The sequence below is a fragment of the Apodemus sylvaticus genome, chromosome 20, assembly GCF_947179515.1.
Source record: "Apodemus sylvaticus chromosome 20, mApoSyl1.1, whole genome shotgun sequence".
Classification (NCBI taxonomy): domain Eukaryota; kingdom Metazoa; phylum Chordata; class Mammalia; order Rodentia; family Muridae; genus Apodemus; species Apodemus sylvaticus.
The window spans coordinates 31,720,376-31,745,055 of NC_067491.1; the positions used below are offsets into that span (position 1 = coordinate 31,720,376).

Below are 24,680 nucleotides of genomic sequence, written 5' to 3' on the forward strand. Positions count from 1 at the left end.
TGAATAAATGTCTTTTTATCAAAGAGCAAAAACCTGTATTCATGTTTATATCAAAACCAGAAAAATTGAACTATAAAAATAAATGTCAATACTACTTATTTGGTCAATATGATTATACCATTCTGAAAATCAAACTAATTACATCATTACTCTTGATTATTCTTTTGGGTGGGCCCTAGTTTGGATGACCTAGCATATTAACACTCCCCGAGGGAATCTAGGTTAGACACAGGAATATTTTCCAAGGATAATTAAATTAAAAGAGTGAAACAGGAGAGAGTCATGTCAATGGAGCCTCCTTCATGGTTATTACTAAGCAATTGCTAAAAATTATTTGAAATAACTTAAAATCAACTAGGACCATACACCCTTCTTATCTCTTGGAAATTGATTTTTCTCTGTAAAAGACATGTGAGAACCCTTACATATTATGAAAGAAAATATAGTTTTGAAAAGTATCCATTGACTCTTTAGAATTTTTCTAAGAAGGACTTCCTGGACAAACTTCCAGAAAAGTGTTCGCCCTACCATTGTGACTAACTCTGAAGTCTTCCCTCCATCCTAGTAACCCCCCTGGAAACTTTATTTTTGAACCTTATTCTTTTCCTTGCAAGATTTGTCAGGTCTGGCTGGTCCCAAGGGAGACAATGTTGAGACTACACAAAATGGAATCCATTTTCTTTCAATATTATGGGAATATATATAACCCGGAGGTTCCTCCAGGAAGTCCTACTTAGAAAAATTCCAAATCTTTAACAGATATTTTTTTAAAATATATATATATATATTATCTTTCATAATATATAAGGGTTCTCACATGTCTTTTTTAGACAAAAATCAGTTACAAAATGTACATTAGGGGTACTGAGTTATTCATTTTATATTATTAATATAATCACTATAAGAACAATAAAAAGAAGCAGAGAGATAGTAAGTCAACTGTGTATCATTACACAGCCTATAGGTGAAAATCCATTTTTATCTGTACAAGTTACTTTCTTATAAGACAGATGAAGTATAACTCCAAAAATATCCTTTAAATTAGTTAGCTTCAAAATTAACTTATTATATGTCACAACTCAAATCCTATGTTTATGCAGAATGAGGTGCCTTGCCATATTCATATGAAACTATAGGGGAAAATGTAAGCTAATACCTATTTTGTAGTTCTAAGAATGACGTCCCGCTGCTATGTTTGATAGCATTACTTAGAAATAAATACACAGCAAGGATGAGGCAGGATATATATGGCTCAAGCCTCAAAGCTTCAGGTGTCTGGGCAGAAGACTGTTACTGATTCTCAACAATAGATCCTAAAAATTTGTCTTTGATTTTTTTATTAAGCAATATAACAATAAAATATTTACCTCAAAATATTTTATCAAATTGATAAATATAGAATACATATATGTGAAGTATATAAATTTTAATAAAAATATATAAATATTTTATCAAACTATATCTTGGTTCTTGGCACAAAAGTCTTGTATAAGGAAAATATCTCTTCTGTTTTCCTTACCTTAACCTAGTCCCAGGCACAATTACAAATGTTCATGAATATGCAATAAAGACCACCTAAGATTTCTTTTTTCAGTTTATGTGAATTTCAGCAAAGAAACTATGGAAGTATCTTTAAGAATACATTATACACACATGAGAAAGCTGATGAACATAAGAAATATGCTATATTTGGGTAGAATTAGATAGTCTAGTTCTTTTGTAATTGGATGATAACAGTTAAAGAATTTGTTCTGCTATTTCATAAGTATTCACTGCATTGAACCATTATGCTTAAAGAACAATCTTATAAAATTCAAAAGTTATATAGCTTCACAATTACCTTTATTTGCTTATATATTTTTATTTTATATAATTTTATTATGCATATAAATATATAATATATCATGTTCAAATCCATTTTTTATTTATTTAGGGGCAGGGAGCTTTAATAAAAACTCATTTATGCTCCGTTGATAACTCATCCACCAAACAATGCAGTTTTGAGAATTAATTCAAAGTCAAAAACTCACAATTATCTTTCATTCCATTTTTAAAAATCTGTTTGGCCATAAAAATTGAATGAACTGAGTAAAGGAATGATTAATGCCATTGTTAGCCTTTGACCTTACATATGTAATTTTGGCTGCCCTCCCAAAGTTTCTGTTTTTAATCTTTTTACCAACAGTCCTGGTCTTTCTTCATTAAGTCATTTTTTTTTCCCTTTAGCGAACCAGTTCATGTATACTTAAATATGTCTTTAAAGAATAGTGATGTTGCTGTCACATTAAAATGGCTCTGAGAGAGGTATTGGTTTTCTGCCAGTGCTGTCTGTGCTCCAACCGCAGATTGGCTTGGTTAAGGAAGAAGCTATAAACAGCCTATCAACAAGTATTTATACAGATGTTAATGAAACTCAAATTCTCTTAGTGTATTTATGCCAAATTCCACTTTCAGTTGTCCTTCATTTGAGAGGTATGAGGTAATAATTTCTTTAGTAAACACTTCCAAACCATTTATACTTTATAAAGAAATTTTTAGTATTTCCAGAATAAGCTACATAGAATCAACCATTTATCAAAATGACTTAGAATATTTCACAGCACAAGAAGAAGCATTTTGTGTAGCCACAACAATGTCTTCCAAAAACTTTTGGTAAACAGATGAACTCATCTCTGCTCATGAAACCAAGACTAGTTCAAAATTATATTACGGAGAAAAGCCATTAAAGAAAAAGGAAATGGTCATGGGAAAGTAACCACGTGAATTAAAATATAACTACTTAGTGTATTTCTCTGTGCCCTAAATGATAATTGAATCTTAATTTACCTCAGTATAGGATATTATGCAGAAAATTTAGAAATTGATTTATTTGAAGCATATGGGTTTAATGAGCACCTTTTATTGCCCTTTATGAAGAAAAGAATAATATTTCCATGAATTTTCAAATTACTTCATTTCTTCGGTGAACCTCTTAAATAAAAGTACTCTCCTCGATACACCCAGAGGCCAGCTAGGAAGAGGCAGCTTGCACTGGTGAGTTTGGCCCTGCAAAGCAGAGGATCCAGTCCAGATGCCTCTGAAAAAAGCCTTCTGGTCTCTGCCTCTGGAACAGGAACAGCCTTGGCCACAGCGCCCCATCTCCAAGCAGTGCAGGAAGCAAGCTATATACCCAGCAGCCAGCTAGGAAGAGGCAGCCTGCACAGGTGAGTCCAGCCCTGCAGAGGGGAGAATCCGCCTGCACAGCCTGCATCCAGAGCTGATCAAGGCCACAGAGGTACATACTCAAATACAACTAAAAGAGAGTGGGTCTCGGCTGTCATCTTTGTTCTGTGACTGTGCAACAGATTGGTAGGCAGGTTCCACCAGAGCAGAAGAGCACTTGGGACACATCACACCAGGACTCCACCTGTACCCCGGAACTCTGCAGCACCACAGCAATGTGTGGCAGGAGAAAGCAACTCACCCAAAGTTGCTGAGATAGGCCTACAGGCACACACACAGGAGAGGCAAGCTCCTGCCAGTGACAGAAGGCCCAACTAACACCAGAGATAACCTGATGGCAAAAGGCAAATGTGGGAAGTTGCCAACAGAAATCAAGGCAATATAGCACCATCCGAACACAATTCTCCCACAACAGCAAGTCCTGGATACCCCAACACTCCAGGAAAGCAAAATTTGGATTTAAAATCACAGGTCATGATGCTGATGGAGGGCATCATGGAGGGCTTCAAGAAGGACATAAATAACTCCCTTAAAGAAATACAAGAGAACATATGTAAAGAGCAAGAAGCCCTTGAAGAACTAAGGGAAAGCACAACAAAATAGGTGAAGGAATTAAACAAAGCCATCCAGGATCTAAAGAAGGAGGTAGAAACAATAATGAAATCACAAAGGGAGACAACTTAGGACATAGAAAACCTAGAAAAGAAGTCAGGACTCATGGATCCAAGCATCAACAACAGAATACAAGAGATGCAAGAGTGACTCTCAGATGCAGAAGATCCTATAGAAAGCATTGATACAATAATCAAAGAAAATGAAAAATGCAAAAGGCTCCTGACTCAAAATATCCAAGAAATCCAGGACAAAATGAGAAGACTAAACCTAAGGATTATAGGCATAGAAGAGAGTGAAGATCTCCAACTGAAAGGTCCAGTAAATGTCTTCAACAAAAATTATATAAGAAAACGTCCCTAACCTAAAGAAAGAGATGTCCATGAACATACAAGAAGCCTACAGAACTCCAAATAGATTCGACCAGAAAAGAAATTCATCCTGTCATATAATAATTAAAACACCAAATGTACTAAACAAAGAAGGGATATTAAATCAGTAAGGGGGGCTGGTTAGATGGCTCAGCAGTTAAGAGCACTGACTGCTCTCCCAAAGATCCTGAGTTCAAATCCCAGCAACCACAAGGCTGACAGCCATCCATAATGAGATCTGACACCCTCTTCTGGTGTGTCTGCAGACAGCTACAGTGTACTTATATATAAAAGCATTAAGGGAAAAAGGTCAAGTAACATATAAAGGAAGACTTATCAGAATTACACCGGATTTTTCACCAGAGACTATGAAAGCCAGAAAAGCCTGGGCAGACGTCATGCATACCCTAAGACCACACAAATGCCAACCCAAACTGCTATATCCAGCAAATCTTTCAATTACCATAACTGGAGAAACCAAGGTTTTTCATGACAAAAACAAAATTACACACTATCTTTCCACAAACCCAGCCCTTCAAAGGATAATGAATGGAAAACACCAACAAAGGGAGGGAAACTACACATAAGAAAAAGCAAGAAAGTAATCTCCTTTCATCAAACCCAAAAGAAGATAACCACACAAACATAAAAATTACATCAAAACAGCAGGAAGCAACAATCACTATTCCTTAATATCTCTTAACATCAATGGATTCAATTCCCCAATAAAAAGACATAGACTAACAGACTGGATTCGTAAACAAGACCCAACATTTTGCTGCATACAGGAAACGCATCTCAGTGTCAAAGACAAACACTACCTAAGAGTAAAAGGCTGGAAAACAGTTCTCCAAGCAAATGGTCCCAGGAAACAAGCTGGAATAGACATTCTAATATCAGATAAAATAAACTTTCAACCAAAAGTCATCAAAAAAGATACAGAAGGCCACTTTATACTCATCAAAGGAAAAATCTACCAGGAAGAACTCTCAATTTTGAACATCTATGCCCCAAATACAAGGGCACCTGCATTTGTAATGGAAACCTTACTAAAGCTTAAAGCATACATTGTACCCCACACAATAATTGTGGGGAATTAAACACCCCTCTCTCTTCAATGGACAGATCAGGAAAACACAAACTAAACAGAGCCACAGTGAAACTAACAAGTTTTGGACCAAATGGACTTAATAGGTATAGCAATAGTGTTAAAAACTGCATGGTATTGGTACAGTGACAGGGAGGAGGATCAGTGGAATAGGATTGAATATCCAGAAATGAACGCACACATCTATGGCCACTTGATCTTCGCCAAAGGAGCTGAAAACATCCAGTAGAAAAAAAGATAGCCTTTTCAAAAAATGGTGCTGGTCCAACTGGAGGTCAGTGTGCAGAAGAATGCGAATTGATCCATCTTTATCTCATTGTACTTAGCTCAACTCCAAGTGGATCAAGGACCTCCACATAAAACCAGATACACTGAAACTACTAGAAAAGAAACTGGGGAAGATGAGGACATGGGCACAGGGGAAAAGTTCCTGAACAGAACACCAATAGCTTATGCTCTAAGATCAAGAATTTACAAATAGGACCTCATAAAATTTTAAAGTTTCTGTAAGGCAAAGGACACCATCAAAAGGACAAATTGGCAACCAACAAATTGGGAAAAGATCTTCACCAACCCTACATCAGATAGAGGGCTAATATCCAATATATACAAAGAACTCAAGAAGTTAGACCCCAGAAAACCAAATAACCCTATTAAAAATGGGGTACAGAGCTAAACAAAGAATTCTCACCTGAAGAACTTCGGATGGCAGAGAAACATCTTAAAAAATGTTCAGCATCATTAGTCATTAGGGAAATGCAAATCAAAAGAACCCTGAGATTTCACCTCATCCCAGTCAGAATGACCAAGATCAAAAACTCAGGAGAAAACATGTGCTGGCGAGGATGTGGAGAAAGAGGAACACTCCTCCACTGCAGGTGGGGTTGCAAGTTAGTACTACCACTCTGGAAGTCAGTCTGGAGTTTCCTCAGAAAACTGGGAATGATACTTCCAGAGGACCCTCCTATACCACTTCTGGGCATATACCCAGAGGATTCCCAAGCATGTAATAAGGATACATGCTCCACTATATTCACAGCATCCCTATTCATAATAGAAGCTGGAAAGAACCCAGATGTCTCTCAATGGAGGAATGGATACAGAAAATGTGGTATATATACACAATGGAGTACAAATCAGCCATTAGAAGCAATAAATTCATGAAATTTTTAGACAAATGGATTGAACTGGAGAACATCATCCTAAGTGAGGTCTCAAAATGACACTCATGGTATGCACTCACTTATAAATAGATATTAGCCTAGAAGTTTGGAATACTCAAGACACAATGCACATATCAAATGGTGCCCAAGAAGAAGAAAGGAGTGGCCCCTGGTCTTGGAAAAACTCAGTGCAGCAGTATAGGGGAATATCAGAACAGGGAAGTGGGAAGGGTTGGATTGGGGAACCAGAAGGGAAGAGGGCTTATGGGGCTTTCAGGGAGGGGGGATCCAGGAAAGGGAAAATCACTTGAAATGTAAATAAAAAATATATTGAATTTAAAAAAAAAAAGAATGAGAAAAAAAGTGCTCTCCTCTAGCTTATTACAGTGTGGACCTATAAAGAGGTCATCGGTTTGGCTCTGTGTTTTTGATTTGCTAGTTTTACTTTCTTTTATTATTTATTTGTTTATTTATTTATTTATTTATTTTTTAAATTCTGATGTAATTCTGACATTCAGAGTTAAGGATCCTTTCTAATCTAGTAACTAAGTAAATCATGTTTAGACACATGCTGTCTCTGTAATACTATGGCTTGACTACACACTAAAAACCTTTGGATTATACTCCAGTTCCTTCTAAGAACAGAATGAAAAATTATGGCAGATGCTCCTTTTCACTGATATTTATTGACCCTCATACTATGCATTATGCCTACCAGGAATCATACTATGCACTAGCATTATCAAGAGCTTATATTATAAGAGGCAAAAGACATAAAAACAGGAAGTTAGGACAAGACATAGAAAATTGTCCTGGAGTTCTTCCTGGGTCCTCTAAAATGAGCTTTCATGTGCTTGTCACATTTCTTGCTATTGTGACTTAGTACTGGACTGAAGCAACAACGGGAGAAGGACTCATCTGGGTCCATGGCTTCAGTTCCCTGTGGCAGGGAAAGTGGCGCACATGATGTCCACAGCAACCTGTTAGGGGTGTTCCTGTCAAATTCTTGTTGAATTGACAGAAGCTGGGCAGGAAAAAGTAAGGAAAACAAACCAAAACAAAACAAAATCCTCACCCGAGAAAATACTGCTATTAGATATACCTGCATCCCTTTCGTAATAAATGGCTCATGTAGGCCCTGTGCACCCTGAGTAGCCACTTTTGAGTGGCTTTTGAGTGGCCATTGCCACTTTTGAGACAATAGTCCTAGCCTGTATAGGAAAGCCATCTAAGCAAGCCACCAGAAGCAAGCCATGGTAGAAGGAAGCTGGTAAGTACTACCCATCTATGGTCTCTGGATCCGTTTCTACCTCCAGCTTCCTTCCCCATGTGAGTTCTTTCTGCCTTGATGTTCTTCCATGATGGACAGCAATTAAGATGTGTAAGCCAAATAAGTACATTTCTCCCCAGATTGGTTTTGGTCAGTGTTTAATCACAGCAACAGAAGCCAAACTAGGATATTTGGTACCACAGAGTAAGATATTACTGAGATTGGCATGGTCATGCATTTTTGGGGAAGGATTAGAGAAGGATTTTAGAGTTTGCATCTGGAAAAGCCATTGAGTGCTCAGAGTTTAAAAAAAAATGCTCCTGTGGGAACTTGAAAGATAATACACACATATGTCTCAATGATGGGGGGTTGTGTTATGAAGTCTCAGACAGCAGCAGAGACTATCGGGGCTGCTCATGTGACATATTTGCATGAACCACCTGATTTCTGGTCAGTTGAGGCTGAAGAAACAGCAGTGATTAAGACAGAAGAATCACCAAGCTGAAGTGAAAGTGGTTTACTAAGACAACTGATCATAGTTAAGTAGGACTGAGATATCAGCCCTGGTTAAAGGACATTTTGGGAGAGTATTTCGTCAAGGTCAGCATAGAGAAACTGTGGTCCCTGGATGGGGAAGTAAGGGAGTCAGCCAAGCTTGGTAATGTCTAAGACTCCCACATGTTAGTGATTTTGATAGCATGGAGGGATGGATCACAGATGAAGTTTAGCACTGTCTGTCAGGATTGAAGTCCTTAAAGACAGATCAATGGTGCAGACGTATCTTTTTCTGCAATAGCAAACCCCAGAATGTTGGAGATGCCGGGAGAGTGGGAGGATCACCTTTGAAAAGAACAGGCAGAAAGTTAGCATTAGCCGAAATGACAAGGTGATTGTACTGCTAGTAGAACAGAAGTAGAGCTTCCCTAGTCCTTTAGAGGCCAGCAGATCATGACTGAGTTCCAGACACTGGACAATGAGGTATTAGCACTGTTGCAATACAGTTTTGCTTTGACCTAGTTGTAACTGTGCTTGGTACTGCCCTCTTGGGAACTTACTATTTTATAGCATCCTGTAGTTAAAAGATATAAATGTTATCTATATATTTATATAGATTTATATAATATGTAATATATTTATATAATGTATTTATGTAATCTATAATATAAATATATATAATATATAATATAAATATATATGTGTATTTAAAGATGTTGGCTATTGTTTTAAAAGTGCTTTTAATATATTTGAATTTTAATGGCTATAAAACTCTTAAAGCTATAACACGTTTTATGACATTAAAATGATGTATTGAAGATTAAAAAGAAAGTTATAGTTTAATAGTGACAGGTTTAGGTGTGAAGCTGACAACACGTAAATGTGCTAGTGTTTTGGTCAACTTCATACAAGTTCAAGTCACATACTAGAAAAAGGTAAGGAACCTCACATGAAACAATACTTCCACCGTATTTGCCTGCAAACAAGTCTGTAAAGCACTTTCATGATGAACACTTGATGAGCAAGCGTCATGGTGACTATTTGCAGAACCACACTTGAGTGTATGATCCTAGGTTTCATAAAAAAATAATATGAATGAGAAATGAGAAAGAAGCCAAAAAATTGCATTCTTCAGTGGTCTCTGATTCACTTTCTCTCCAGAGTTCTGTTTTGGTTGAGTCCCCCCCCCAAAACACCCCATTGTAATGGACAATGATCAGGATGTATAATCCAAATAAATCCTTTCCTTCCCACATCGTTTTGGTTCATGTTCTATCACAGGAGTAACATCCAAAGTAAAGCAAAGGGGCTACTTGTGTCTTGGTGAATCATGAAGGTGAAAGCTAAACTTAAAAACAACCCTGGGCTGTATCTTCAAAGGCTCGCCCATAATGATTTAAATCCTAAGTCCTTCATAGTCTCCCAAAACTGCACAGCCAACTGACAACCAAGTGCTCAAACAATAGCAGTGCTTAACCTAATTTAAATGTAAAGTACATTGTTGAAATTCCAGATAGTTTACTCTGAAGAAGAGTTTTTATAAACATACTTGAAGACTTGAAGTAGAAAGCATGTAGGTGCAAGAAGCTGAATAACTATAGTGTGTCTGGTGGATTATGGTAAGAATTTAAAAGATGCCTCACCAGATCTACAGCAAGACTTTTCTATACTGTTTAAAAAGAACTTTGAATTTTATCCAAAGAAAGGTGAGAAATAGGATTTTTGATTTTGGATTTGAAGATGTGTAGTAGGTTGTTTATAAGAGATGTGTGAGCTTCTCATCACTATGACAAACAATTCAACTAAATGAAGGAAAAGTTCATTTTGGCTCACAATCAGAGCTTGCAGTTTATGAAGTTTGTCGTTTTGTGCCAAAGAGAAGGCAAAACATCAAAGTCGGGTAGATAAGCACAAGCAAAGCTGCTCACCTGGGAGTGAGAAGGAGGGAGGGAGGGAGGGAGGGAGGGAGGGAGACAGACAGAGAGAGAGAGAGAGAGAGAGAGAGAGAGAGAGAGAGAGAGAACAAAGACAAAATTTACCCTCCAAAGGCTTCCCTGTTCACCCCACCTCTCACAGTTTCTACTGCCTCCTTTGGCCACTTAACCATTGTGCTACCTGTGGATTTATGCATTGGTAAAATTTGACCCTAGTACTCCCTTACTCCAATCTTAAGAATGCTGCATTGAAGAATACTTGAGCCTTTGATAGCATTACAGATTAAAACCTCACAGAAGCCTTTTATCTATCAAGGAGATAAAAATAATGATTCAAGAATTTAAATGAAGTCACCTTACATGGACAGTATAACTAAGATCTTGGGGGGTGGGGGCAATATTAGAATTATACTGCATAGCCAAAGACAAAAGATCAACAATAAGATAGTGCTGAAGTGATCTTCCAGGGAAGAGTATGATCTGAGATCAGATGTACTGACAAGAATTAAATCCTCAAATGTGACTCTCTTGTATGGTTACAAAAGAGAAAAACAGACAATTGTAATGAAACAAGATCAAGAGGAAACAAGGTTTTTGAGCATAATAACAGTGATGTCTTGAAGTCATTGCTACTTTTCTATTTCGCTGTCTGAGTTAGGATTTCCAGACAAATCTTATAAAGGACAAATTTTAATTGGGTCTGTCTTATTGGTTCTGAGATTCAGTTTATTATCATCAAGGTAGGAGTACAGCAGACTCAAGGCAGACAGGGCACAGAGGAGGAGCTGACTGGTTTAAATCTTGATCTGAAGGCAAACAGGAGAATACTGGCTCCCATATGGCTAGGAGAAGGATCTCAAAGCCCACTTTTACAGTGACATATTTCTCCAAGTAGGCCATTCCAACAAGGCAACACCTCCTAATAGTGCCACTACCTATGCCAGGCATAGTCAAACTCCCACAGACACCATAACCAAGACACCTTATCAAAGAGGGTATTTATTGGGGCTCATGGTTGCAGAGGATTCGAGTCCATGATCATCATGGTGAGGAACATATCATCATGAGCATGCATGGCATTTGAACAGCACCTGAGAGGTACAACCTGGTCCATAAGCACCCAATAAAGAGAGAGCAGAGGAAGACAGAGGAGATTGAAGGGAAGGCTGAGAAGGGCAGGGCCTATACAAGCCTATACTAAGCTAGGTCTGCAACATTTCATCATAGAAAAGGTAGAGTCCCTACCTAACTGAGGGTCTTAGGGTAATTAATGGCTGTTGGCAAGAGGTGTCATTATCTTCAGTGATGTTGCTACAAAAAAAGTAGACTCTAATCCAGTAAATAACCTGTGATATTACAAGCATCCCTACTCAAATTCAGTAAGTCACTTGCAGTAAAATACCTGAAAGAGGAATGAGTAAGTACTTGCTGGAAGGAAGAACTTTATCATGGATGGTAACGGGGCTGAAAGAAAGCATGCTCAATCCTTTTAAAAATGGTTGAACTGTTGATAATAGAGACAATACTAAAGGTGTATCATGAAGGAAAACTCACTATAGTTTATGTATTATTAGTAACAAGGAGGGAGTAGCCAAGGATCTTTTTTTTTTTTTTTACTATTTATTTATTATTATATGTAAGTACACTGTAGCTGTCTTTAAACACACCAGAAGAGGGTGGCAGTTCTCATTACAGATGGTTGTGAGCCACCATGTGGTTGCTGGGAATTGAACTCAGGACTTTTGGAAGAGTAGTCACTGCTCTTACTGCTGAGCCATCTCACCAGTCCAATGAGCATTTCAGATTTCTGGTTTAGGTAACTTGAAAGTTGCATAGCAAAATTAGACATGATGATGATGATGATGATGATGATGATGATGGTAGTGGTGATGATGGTGATAATGAAGAACTGGAAGAGGAAGGAGGAGGAGGAAGAGGAGGAGGAGAAGAAGAAAGAAGGGGAAGAAGAAGAAGAAGAAGAAGAAGAAGAAGAAGAAGAAGAAGAAGAAGAAGAAGAAGAAGAAGAAGAAGAAGAAGAAGAAGAATACAAGTAATGTCTCTGAAGTTCAGCTGACAAGTTTGCATGCCTAGAAAGATTGCCTTTTGGGAAAAAAAAAGAGTAGAAATTGAAATCAGCAATTAACCAGAAAAATATTTTCACAACTAATGACAGAGAAAGGACTTATTCTTAGTCAGCAATATAAATGAATTTGCTAAAATTTTAAGATATGTTTCATTTTCGAAAGAACTTACAAATATTCTGATTTCTAGGTCAAACCATAAGTAAAAGATTGTCTCAAATTAATGACTTGACATTTGACTTTCTTTTACTTATGTGTTCTTTTATTTTCTTAATGACCAGTACCTTGTCTCAGGTTGTTTGACATTGGGCACATTGACTTGCAATGTTGTGTCAGCTCTTCTAAATGTTGTGATTGCATCTGTACCTGGAAAAGTTAGCATTTTTAACCACCAGCTTTTGCAATTTTATATTCTTGTGAGTTTAGTTCCTGTGAATTGATATTAGAAACATGCAGTCTATGAAGCTCACAAAGCTAGAAAGCCATTAGCAGTTAATGAGGGCTCCAAGAACGAGGCTGAGTAAGAGCAAGCCCATGGCGCTAAGCAGTGCTGCACAAAAGCTACTTGTTGACGGAATTTTAAATTGTGTGGCACTGACATAGCAGGCATATATGCCATGTTTTCACACACACACACACACACACACAGAGAGAGAGAGAGAGAGAGAGAGAGAGAGAGAGAGAGAGAGAGAGAAGAGAAACAGATTCAGAGATAGACTGATTTATTTTGCATGTTTGGGTTTTTTCATACTTACTTTGGGTATGGATTGAATATGAGCCCACCTGTGTCACAGTTTGTATATTTATGTGTAGATCAGAGGACAACCTTTGAGAACCAGTTTTCTCCTTCTGCCATTGATGTAAATGTCACAATGAAAATCTTTACTTTGAAAATTTTATATGCACTCTTCATAATTGAAAATAAAATCCCTTACACAAAACTCAATTTTGTATAATCAAAATTCTGTTTTAAATACCTTTGTTATAATTTATAAGTTCCATTTTAAATAAGATGTTATAATGACAATTTGATCTTAAGCCCCAAAGTAAGCCTATTGGTAAGAAAAAATAGTCTACCATCTCCCCAAAATAACCCCAAGTTTTCTAAATGATGCTTAATTTAAATAGCTGCATTACAATTTTTATTTATTCTTCAATATAGATATGATTGAAACTCAAACAGGAACTCAAAATGTGTTCATTTTTAATGATGGACATTAATTCATCACTATGCCTGAACAGATATGTTTCCTCTTTTATGATGAAATTCTTGGGATTATGTGAGCTACCTGCCCTAATTGTAATTAACTGAGTAACAATGGTGCACATTTCTTCCCAAGATGAGGGGGAAGAGGCAGTCTCCAAAGCAACTGCTGCAAAGGAAAAGTTAGAAAGGAGTAAGGAGTATACCTACCAGTGGCTGCATACACAAATTGGCTTTCCTGACGCAACTAGTTCCAGAAACCTGAAATGGTGAGGTCATTTCCTTTAAATTAGATTTCTGTATTGTAAACATATCTTGAAAAGTGAAACCCGGGTTAATTGTGCTAAAACAAACACAACTTCATAGCCAAAAAGCCAATACATCACATCACCAGAGGCTTTCCTACAGAGCAGATTTAATTGTTCTCTATAGTTTTCACCATAAAATGTTTAGGAAAAACTCTATTCTGTAAAGCTTAAAACCAATACATGAACGACAAAACCTCTTTACAATGAAAAAGTGTGGTATCCAATAACTGTTGCTGTGTCAATACTTAGATTTAAAAATAATGATTGCTTTTAATATTGAAAGCTGAAATCTAGATAAAAATTTTATGACAATATATGTGACTTAAACTTTCAAATGAAAGTACAATGAAAATGGAAACATTTTTGTTGTTTGACGTATGCATTATGAACAAAGAAAAATAAAGTTATGAGTAGTTAATGTTTTATTTTTAAGTGTTCCAATTAATGCAAACTTAAATTTATGTCATGTTAAATAATCAGAACAGAATTTATCAATTACGCTTATTAACTTGACATGAGAGACTATTTGCAAGTCAAAGTACTGATATAGATATGATAGAGTGGAAAATACAATTTATTTATTTATTTATTTATTTATTTATTTATTTATTTATTTATTTATTTATTTACTTTTACACTCCAGATTTTATTCCCCACCCCCAGTTCACCCTTCGACTCTTCCACATCCCATACCTCCTCCACAACCCCCTTGTCTCCACTTCCCATGCCACACCACACCTGATCTCTAAACTCCCTGGGGCCTCCAGTCTCTTGAGGGTTAGGTGCATCATCTCTGATTGAGCACAGACCTGGCAGTCCTCTGCAGTATATGTGTTGGAGGCCTCATATCAGCTGGTATATGCTGCCTGTTTGGTGGTCTGTTTAAACATTTAATATTATTACTTACTAGTAAATGAAATCTCTATCTAGTAGAAGAAACAATTGCTCAGATTCTTCTCTATTTTCTATTTATTAAGTATATATAAAATTTCTTTGTAATATATTCAAAAAGTATTTTCAAAAATGGAAGAATACTTCCATCTCTCCCCCCCGTATTGTATGTATGTATGTATGTATGTATGTATGTATGTATGTATGTATATATGTATGTGTGTGTTGTGTACACATTTTGGGGTTGGTGCATGTATATCTGAGTCAACTTTTAGCACTCTTCCTCATAAACCATCTTCTTTTTCTTTTCTTTTCTTTCTTTTTTCTTATTTTGATTAGCCCTTTAACCTTTTGCAGAGTGTGTTTAGACGTTATTGATTTCCTTCCCCAGCTCTTCCCAGATCCAAAACCCCTTCTCCACCTACACATTTTGTGTCTTTTTCTTCAACACCACAATATTTTTTAAGAGATGCTCTCTTGTTAGACTAGGAATAACTGGCTTAGGCAACAAAACCTAGGGATCTGTCTATACCTCCGCCCCTCATCACTGCATGCTGAGATCCTGAATATTGGCCACCATACCTGAACATGCCTTGACATGCTTGCATGTCAAGCTCTTTAGTTACTTATTATCTCTACAACTTCCAAAGACAAATTTTATCAAAAATAAAAATATGAGTATTCCTATCAAATTGAACACATAAATATTAATGGTATGCATTAAACATGGTAGAACTTAAAAGGTAGAAAACTTTGCAGTCTCAAGTGAAATTTTATGATTGTAAAAATTAAGAGTGATGATATGGGCTTGGGATGCCAGTCCTTGGAGGTAGAGACAGTTGGACTAGGAGTTCAACATTGTCTTTGGCTACATGGTGACTTGGAGTCTGGCCTAGGCTCTATCACACCCATTTTCAAAGAGCCAAAGGAAAAGGGGGGGGGGGAAGGAATTTAAATACACTTAACTTTTCTATAATTTAATAACTCTCACTGTTAATGCTTTCAGATTTATATTTATGTATATATCTTAATAGAAGGATAGTTTTGAAGAATTATTTAGAAATTATCTTTGTAAAAATTGATTCCTATCTAATAGAGGAAGTACATGTATATATGTTTGCATGTGTAATGTGTGTGGGGTGCATTTATTATAGTAACATATATTGAAGCTGTTTTCTATATTTTATATAAAGACATTTGAGCATTTTAAAACACTCCTGTTCAATATTTATGCTGTAACTTGTTTTTCTTTTTTCTGTGTTACCATGTAGCAATCACTTCTTGCCTGAGTTAGATCCAGATGTACTTAATGGTGGAAGAGTTCAACTTGTGGTAAGAAATATGTTTAAGGTTAGAGAAAAATGAAAAATGTTATAGACACAAGTGCTCAATAAAAAAACACTTTAGAATATGTTTCATAATATGTTTAAACTATGAAAAGATGACAACTGTATCTATTTTGGGGCAACCTCGAATGCCATGTGTTAAAATAATAATGTATGTGTTCTTGACTTCTAATATAATGTTGCAATATGACAGTGTTTAAAATAACAATTTTATTTGACATATGTAAAAATATTAACTTATTACCGTTTTTTTAAACAAAATTACTCTGGATGGGAAATTACTTAATGAGATTATAGTCCGAAATCATAAGAGTTGAATTTGGAGATTACACAAGAAAAAAGCAGCAAGATGAATTCCCATTTTGGAGAATCAGGCCATAGTTAAAATAACAAGGGATTTCCATCAGTTTAAACCCGAAAAATTTTGTGGAGTGCCCTTAAACTTTGAAAAGTATTATTAGACCTTTAAGGACAGATTCTAAACATGGTAACAAGAGTGTAGTCTTGAAAATGGAATGCATTTACATGGCAAACTTACTTGTCTGGAAGAAAGACTTTGCATATAGAGGAATGGAGCCGCCATGGAACCTTGAAATGGTTCTCCTCAAATGGGAAATTGTGGTACTTCTGTAGCTGATCAAAGTGGATAGCACCTCCCATGTATAAAAACTAACAAATATTCCTTGCTAAGATTCTACCTACCACTTTGTTTCCAATGGAGTATTTCATGTCCAAATATACTTTGCTTTATGATAAAAATAATTAAGGCTTTTAGAGCATTCACATATCATTTCTTGAACAATTTTTCAAAGAGTAAGAGGTAGAGATAGAGAAAGAGTTAGGAAGGAATCGATGTTTATATTCATAATCATCCCTCATTAAATATTTTCTTGTATTTTAGTAAAAGTTTTCTATGAGAGTATCATGCATGTAGCCCTAGTAATAATAGTTAGTCTATTAGTATTATATAAATATATTATGAACAATATTTTTGCACATATTTAGTGGCCATTTCGGAGGAAAAAAGCATTAAAAGACAGAAAAGAATTATAATTTTAGATAAATATTATATATCTTACTAAATAACATTATAGCATAAGGCATAATCATTGTCAATTTCTGCATATTGATGAGTTAGAAGATAATATCTATGCCTAAGCAAGGCTAACACATGGTCATAACCAAAAGGAATTGGAAAGTAAAAGAAAGTATTATTTTAAAATGTATTAGGAATTATGTCAGCAATAGTGAAAAGAGGGGTTGAAGAGATGGCTTAGTAGTTAAGAGCACTGACTGCTCTTCTGAAGGCCCTAAGTTCAAATTCCAGAAACCACATGGTGGCTCACAACCATCCGTAATGAGATCTGATGCCCTCTTCTGGGGTGTCCAAAGACAGCTACAGTCTACTTACATATAACAATAAATAATTTTTTTAAAAAATAGTGAAAAGTATGTTGATAATTGAATAAAAGAGATAAATGGATCAAGTTCTAGAATTTGCCAGAGAATATCCATATTTTGCATTATTCTGGAAATGGATTCAGATTTTTAAATTAGAGAATATGGTGTTTATTGAATTCCCCATTTCATGTTAGCATATCTATCTATTAATGTTGTAATTCCTCAAAATTAGTTTAGTTACTCATATCGTTGAGGTATTGTGTGTGTATATTCCATGTTTCTAGATTACATAGTGATACAGAGGACTCCTGATCATCTGTTATTATATATTGCTTCTGTACTATCTTTCACACTCTTCCCTGACTTGGGTGTAGGAATTTGTTGTAGATGCATTTATTGGGGTTAAGAACACCAGTATCACTTAATCCATGTATTATGATCAGCTTTGGTTTTCTATAATGGTTTTATTGCTGCAAAGAGAATTTATTTTGTTTTGTTTTATCAAGATGAGACCTACATTTTTCTGAGGTTATAAGGGCAAGTTTGAGAATCCAGTTAGAAATTATTCTGGTCTAGTCAAGTATTGGTAGTAGGTTCTCCTTTACAACCCATGATCTTACTAGTTCCATGTAGTTGGCTAGGTATCTAGTAGCAGGCATGATTTCCTTCCTGCTAAGTGTCTTTTAAGCCTAGCTAGAGAGCTTATGGTTACCACCACCATGGTATGAATGTCACTCTTGTACCTATAGAGATATCATCAAATGCTGGTCAGTGTTGTGGTTCCTGCTGATACAGAAGGGGGAGATCTTACAGGACCTACCCTTACAAAAGCAACTAATGATAGAGTAAGGATCTTTCCCAAGAGTGATCCCTCTAATTGTTCATGCCTGGGATCAAATATATACAAGTAACATTAAACAATCTTAAATACTACACACACACACACACACACACACATACACACACACACACACACACACACACACACACATATATATATATATATATATATATATATATATATATATATATATACATGTAAATGTATCTAACAATATAATATTAAATATGTCACAATAATAAAGTAAAAGAGGCCATATATTTGAAGAGGGAGTTGATGGAAAGGTTACATTGCCAGGCTTGAAAAAAATGACACTTCTTTTTAAGGTAAACAAACATGCAACAGGTGAGCTAACAGTATTTCTACTGAACATTTTTCTAAAAAACTGAGCATTCATTAAAAATAAATAGTACTACAGGGGTTTAATATGTTCAAAATAGTTTTACGAAATTCTCAAGGGATTTTAAAAAAATATTTAAAATACAGCACAAATTTTTACAGTAGTTTTGTTTATAACAGCTCTAAAACTTTATGATAAACACTTTATGATAAAATAAAGATTTATATGGAAAATATTTCAAATAAAATAGAAGATATACATATAAAAACATGTTAAAGTTGACAATTTTCATGGAAAATTAAAGAGTAAAGTGGTAGACATGTAAAACATTGCTAAATTAATTGAAATATGAAGTAGAAACATTTTATGATAGAATTGAAGATTTACATGGAAAATATTTCTGATAAAATTTTAGAAAAATTTTAGATGTTAAAAATTTTAAACATGTTAGAATTGAAGATTATCATGGAAAATTTTATAATGGTAGGCAGAAAAGTATTCCTAAGTTGACTGAAAGTAGAATTATAAACATTCTCTTAGAAACTTGAAGATTTACATAGAAAATATTTTTGATAAAATTGAAGATATTTATAGAAAAACATTTTAAATTATAGATTATCATAGAAATTATACAGATAAAGTGATAGGCATAAAGATAATTCTAATATGATCGAAGGTGGAATTATAAACATTTTCAGATAACATTGAAGGTTTACATGGAAAATATTTCTGGTACAATTCAAGAAATATATAGAAAAACACATTAAAATTGACTATTTCATGGAAAATTTTACATATAAAATTGTAGATATAAAAACTCTAAATTAATTGTAGGTAGAATCAGAAACATTTGGGATAAAAAAAGGTTTACATTTAAAACATTTCTGATAAAATAAAGGAAATATAGAGAAAGACATTAAAATTGAAGATTATCATGAAAAATAATGCAGATAAAATGCTAGACATAAAACATCATTACTAAATTAATTAAAAGGGTGAATTACAAACATTTTCTGATAAAATTGAAGATTTATATGAGAAATATTTCTGTTAGTCTATGTCTTTTTATTGGGGAGTTGAGTCCCTTGTTGTTAAGAGATATTAAGGAATACTGATTGTTGCTTCCTGTTATTTTTGATGTTATTTATATGTTTGTGTGGGTATTTTCTTTTGGGTTTGTTGGAAGAAGATTACTTTCTTGCTTTTTTTAGGGTGCAGTTTCCCTCCTTGTGTTGGCATTTTCTATCTATTATCATTTGTAGGGCTGGGTTTGTGGACAGATATTGTGTAAATTTGGTTTTATCATGGAATATCTTAGTTTCTCCATTTATGATGATTGAGAGTTTTGCTAGATATAGTAGCCTGGGCTGGCATTTGTGTTCTCTTAGGGTCTGTATGAGGTCTGCCCAGGATCTTCTAGCTTTCATCATCTCTGGTGAGAAGTCTGGTGTAATTCTGATAGGTCTGCCTTTATAAGTTACTTGCCCTTTTTCCCTTACTGCTTTTAATATGCTTTCTTGTGTTTAGTGCATTTGGTGTTTGGATTATTATGTGCCAGGAGGACTTTTGTTCTGATCCAGTCTGTTTGGAGTTCTGAAGGCTTCTTGTATGTTCATGGGCATCTCTTTTTCTAGGTTAGGGAAGTTTTCTTCTATAATTTTGCTGAAGATATTCAATGGACCTTTAAATTGGAAATCTTCACTCTCATCTATAACTATAATCCTTAGGTTTGGTCTTCTCATTGTGTCCTGGAGTTCCTGGATGTTTTGGGTTAACAGCCTTATGCATTTTTCATTTTCTTTGACTATTGAGTCAATGCTTCAGCACCTGAGGTTCTTTCTTCTATCTCTTGTATTCTCTTTGTTGATGCTTGCATCTATGACTCCTGAATTCCTTCCAAGGTTTTCTATCTCCAGAGATGTCTCACTTTATGATTTCTTTATTGTTTCTACTTCCACTTTTAGATCCTGGATGGTTTTGTTCAGTTCCTTCACTTGATTGTTTGTGCTTTCCTGTAATTCTTTAAGAGATCTTTGTGTTTCTTCTTTAAGAACTTTTGCCTGTTGACCCATGATCTCCTGTATTTCTTTAAGGGATTTTTGTGTTTCCTCTTTAAGGGCTTTTACCTGTTGACCGATGTTCTCCTGTATTTCTTTAAGGGAGCTATTTAAGTCTTTCTTGAAGCCTCCTATCAGCATCATGAGATACAATTTTAAATCCAACTCTTGATTTTCTGGTGTGTTGGTGTATCCGGAACTTGCTGTGGTGGGAGACCTGTGTTCTGATGTTGCCATGAGGCCTTGGTTTCTGTTGGTAGGGTTCTTGTGCTTGCCTTTCGCCATCTGGTTATCTCTGGTCCTAGTTGGTATTGTTGTCTCAGGCTGGAGTTTGTTCCTCCTGTGGGCCTGTAAGCCTGTGTCCTTCTGAGCTCAGAAGTAAAAGCACTGCTGGCAGATCACTCTCTCCTGGCAGGCTGTGCACAGAAGGATGTGGAGTCTCCTGGCTCCCTGGTGCCAATGGCAGCAGGAAGACTTCTGTCCCAGATGCTCCACTGATCACAGAAGACTGTGGAGTCTCCTTGCAAGTTTTAAGTCAAAACTTTAAAAGTAGGAGATTAAAATCTATTTTATTACATATAAATTAGATAGATAGATAGATGATATTTAAAGCATAGAAATTATCTTTCCCTCACTCATCAAACATAATTTCCCACTCACTGTGCATTATTAATAAGAAAGTGAATATGTGTAATGATAATGATCTACTCTGAAGGAAACCATCTTCATAATTCAGCTCTGCATAAGTAAAAGTAAGGATTTTAACACTTAGAAACAGTCAAATTGATAGGATATTTGTAATATATGTAATGATTTTACTAAATCTACAAATTATTGAAAGACTTAAAATGAGTAAACTAAGTTTAGATCTTACAGATATAATATACAGAGAAAAAGCATCTTACAGGAAATTGTTAAAACTCATCTTAGTTATAAAAAGAGTCATGCTTTACAGGGATACTTACTGAGAAGAATTTCATCATTTTGGTTGGTTTTGTTGTGTGACTCATATACTGCACTTACTCAAACCTAGGTGGCATAAGACCAACTCTTGGTATGACCTCTTCTTACAAGTTACATATAAAGTATATAAGATAGGTAAAATATTAGTTTTGATGTAGCAAAGCATACTGCTCTATAGTCAGCCTACATTTTTTTATAAATAGAATTAGACTCTACATCTTATAAAGATCCAGTAGCTAAAATATATCCAGTCTTTTATTATCACTGTTTATTATTATACAATGTACGAAATTATATTGTGCCTTTACATGATTGTCTGTGTGGAGAATCTTTCTACATAAGTATTACAATAGTTATAATGTTAACGGGGAATAAGAATTTTCACCGCTATTGTAACATTGGGGACCAGTATTAAACAAGAAACACATTGGCGACTCAAACATCCTTCTGAAAAGATGTAAATGTGCTCCCCAAAGAGTAAAAGTAGATATGTAAAACAAAAATAAAACACCACCAGCAATAAAAACAATGATAACAATTAAGAAAACAAAACACAAACAAAATACACAAGAGAGCTTACAAGAGAATTTCATCTTTAAAACACTTGATTTTCTCTTTTTTAAAACAAATTTTCTGTAATAGACATCTTGATCTTTGTTTTTAAGTATGATCTTAGGGAGCTAGAGACATGGCTCACAGTTTAAAATAACTGTTTGCTCCTGTAGAGGACCTGGCTTCTATTCCCAGCACTCGTACAGCATTTCACCCAGTCTATATCTTCAGTTCCAGGGGAGCCAACAACCTTTTCTGACTCCTTCAATGCCAGGATTCAAGTAATATACCTATGTACATGCAAGTAAAATAGTCATACACATTAAAAAGTAAATATACAAAGAATTTAAAGTATGATATTATTATGCCCTCACTTATGAAAGTACAAAGGAAAGGAAAATGTCAAACCAGATGCTGTGTCTGCTTGTCATCTTATCCCTAGAGAGTTCCAGGACAGTGAGGAGACAGTTTCAAAGAAGAAAGGGGGCAGTGGAGAATGGGAGGGAAGAGGAGAATGAAAAAGAGGGAGATGTGGGGGAGGGGTGGAGGAGGAGAAGAGGAGAATGAGGAAGGGAAGAAAATAAAGAAGGGGTCTGAAATTAAAGCAGGGAGATGAAGGTTGGGGGTGGAGGAGGAGGTGATATCAAAAAGTGAAAGAGGATATTTAGAGTCTGGTTCCTTGAGTCTAAGTAATTTGTTACACAGATAACTTTTTAACCACTGTGGTGATTTCTTGTCTCTATTTCACTGTGTTTAAATTTTCCTCCCATCAAACATTTAGGACAATACTCTCTCACAGGGATTCAATTATGCAGTGGTTTGGGGTAGATCCCATCCACTTAGAGGCTGTTTTATTTTCCATAAAAGCATATTCCCCAGTTCACAGCTCAGTCTTGATAAATTCCTAACGATGCCAGACATTCTATAAGAGAAGATGCATAGGTAAGAAGCAACTCTATATTGATGCTAAATATCAGCATAACATAGTAATAAAAGTACAAAAGTAATTTCTGATGAAATGAATAATCCATTGGGTGCATGAAATGTGTCTTGAAATTACTATATATTTAACATGACCTAAAAATTAGATCATTTAAAGTGTAATATTTTACGCGGATAATGCTTATAATGAAAGAATGTATATAGTCTGTGACTTCCTCCAGCCCATTGTTCTCAAAGAATAGCAGCCAGGAACCTGAGTCAAGGACCTCCTGAAGAACAAGCAGAACCGGTTTCCAGCCTTCAGGGGAGGGGCCTGGCCTGCCTTGGTATCTTGGGAGAGATGCATTAAAGGTGGAGACTTGAACCAGAAGCCATGTCTGTCTCCAGGCGTTTTCTCTTGCCACCCATTCCTATACCCATCTCTCCTTCCAGGGAACCCGCCGTTAGAATGTAGCAGCTGGACTGGACAATAGACTATGATGGTACACAGATATGTAAAATTCATTTTAAGGGTTGTTGTTTCTAAAATACCAGTATATCTAGTATAGATACAAATACTGGAAAAATAATCTAACATGACATTTCTAACATTTAATTAGTATTAAATACTATACTTGGTCAGTAAGTGATGTTAAGCTGTTTAAAGTTTCACCCAATACTTTTAAGATTGATTTTCATCAAAATTACTGTAGTAAAATGTTTTCTTTTGTTGTACAGACTCGAATCGCAAACCTCAATTTTAAAATCGGCTCTTATTTGCAACAAAATGCTTTGACATAGTGCATTTGTTCTGCCTGGGCAGCAATAAAGGATTGTGGTATCATTTTGAAGAAGGTTGTTTGACAGAGCCTGTTTGTTTATTTGGGGTAATGTGAGCTGCATTCAGAAAATGCCATATTTTGTTTCATGATTGTATACATTCTCCCCCATTGCTCCCAGGCAAGACTTGTAAGCAGAGAAGACACGGATTTAGACTTTTTTTCCATGACCAGTGCAAGTGCTTTGTCTGTGAACAAAGAAAAAAAAAGCCAGACACACAGATACTCAGCGGGATCCACAAGTAAGCTATGGTTTCCTTCAGAACTAATTTAGAACTCACAAATGAATTGATGGCGGCCAACGGCAGCAAGCCTTCCTTTACAGATAGGGGGTAGTGTGCTAGCCACCTGTGCTACCCACAAGGAAGCCTTTGGCCTCTTTCTTCCCTTATATTTCTCCTTTGATATAGACGGAATTAAATTACTTCTAAAAGTAACAGCATCAGTATTTCTTTAATTATATTATGGAAATCAAGCTCCTTTGCACCGTCAGGCTCTTAAGCCTTTTGAATTTTTTTCTTTCTTTTTTTCTTTTTTTTTTCTTTTCTAAATTCTTTGTTTACATTCCAAATGTTTTCCCCTTTCCCATTTCCCCCCTCCCCATATGTCCCGTAAGCCCTCTTCTCTCCACCCATTCTCCAACACCTCCCTCCTTTTTCTCTGTCCTGGTACTCCCCTACAATGCTAGATCAACCTCCTGAATTTATTTATCTGCTTTCTGAGGGGTTTTAGGGTAACATTTTAAATTTAAATTTGCATGT

At 35.6% G+C, this 24,680-nt stretch overlaps 1 protein-coding gene across 1 annotated transcript in view; it reads left to right on the forward strand.

The window, feature by feature from the left end:
• Lrriq1 (leucine rich repeats and IQ motif containing 1) overlaps positions 1-24,193 on the forward strand; it is a 190,715-nt gene extending 166,522 nt beyond the window's left edge. Inside the window, exons 23-25 of the mRNA XM_052165529.1 lie at positions 13,570-13,729; positions 15,931-15,991; positions 24,041-24,193. Coding sequence (XP_052021489.1) covers positions 13,570-13,729; positions 15,931-15,991; positions 24,041-24,193 — 374 coding nt within the window. The remainder of the gene's footprint in view (positions 1-13,569; positions 13,730-15,930; positions 15,992-24,040) is intronic.
• Positions 24,194-24,680: the final 487 nt, after the last annotated feature.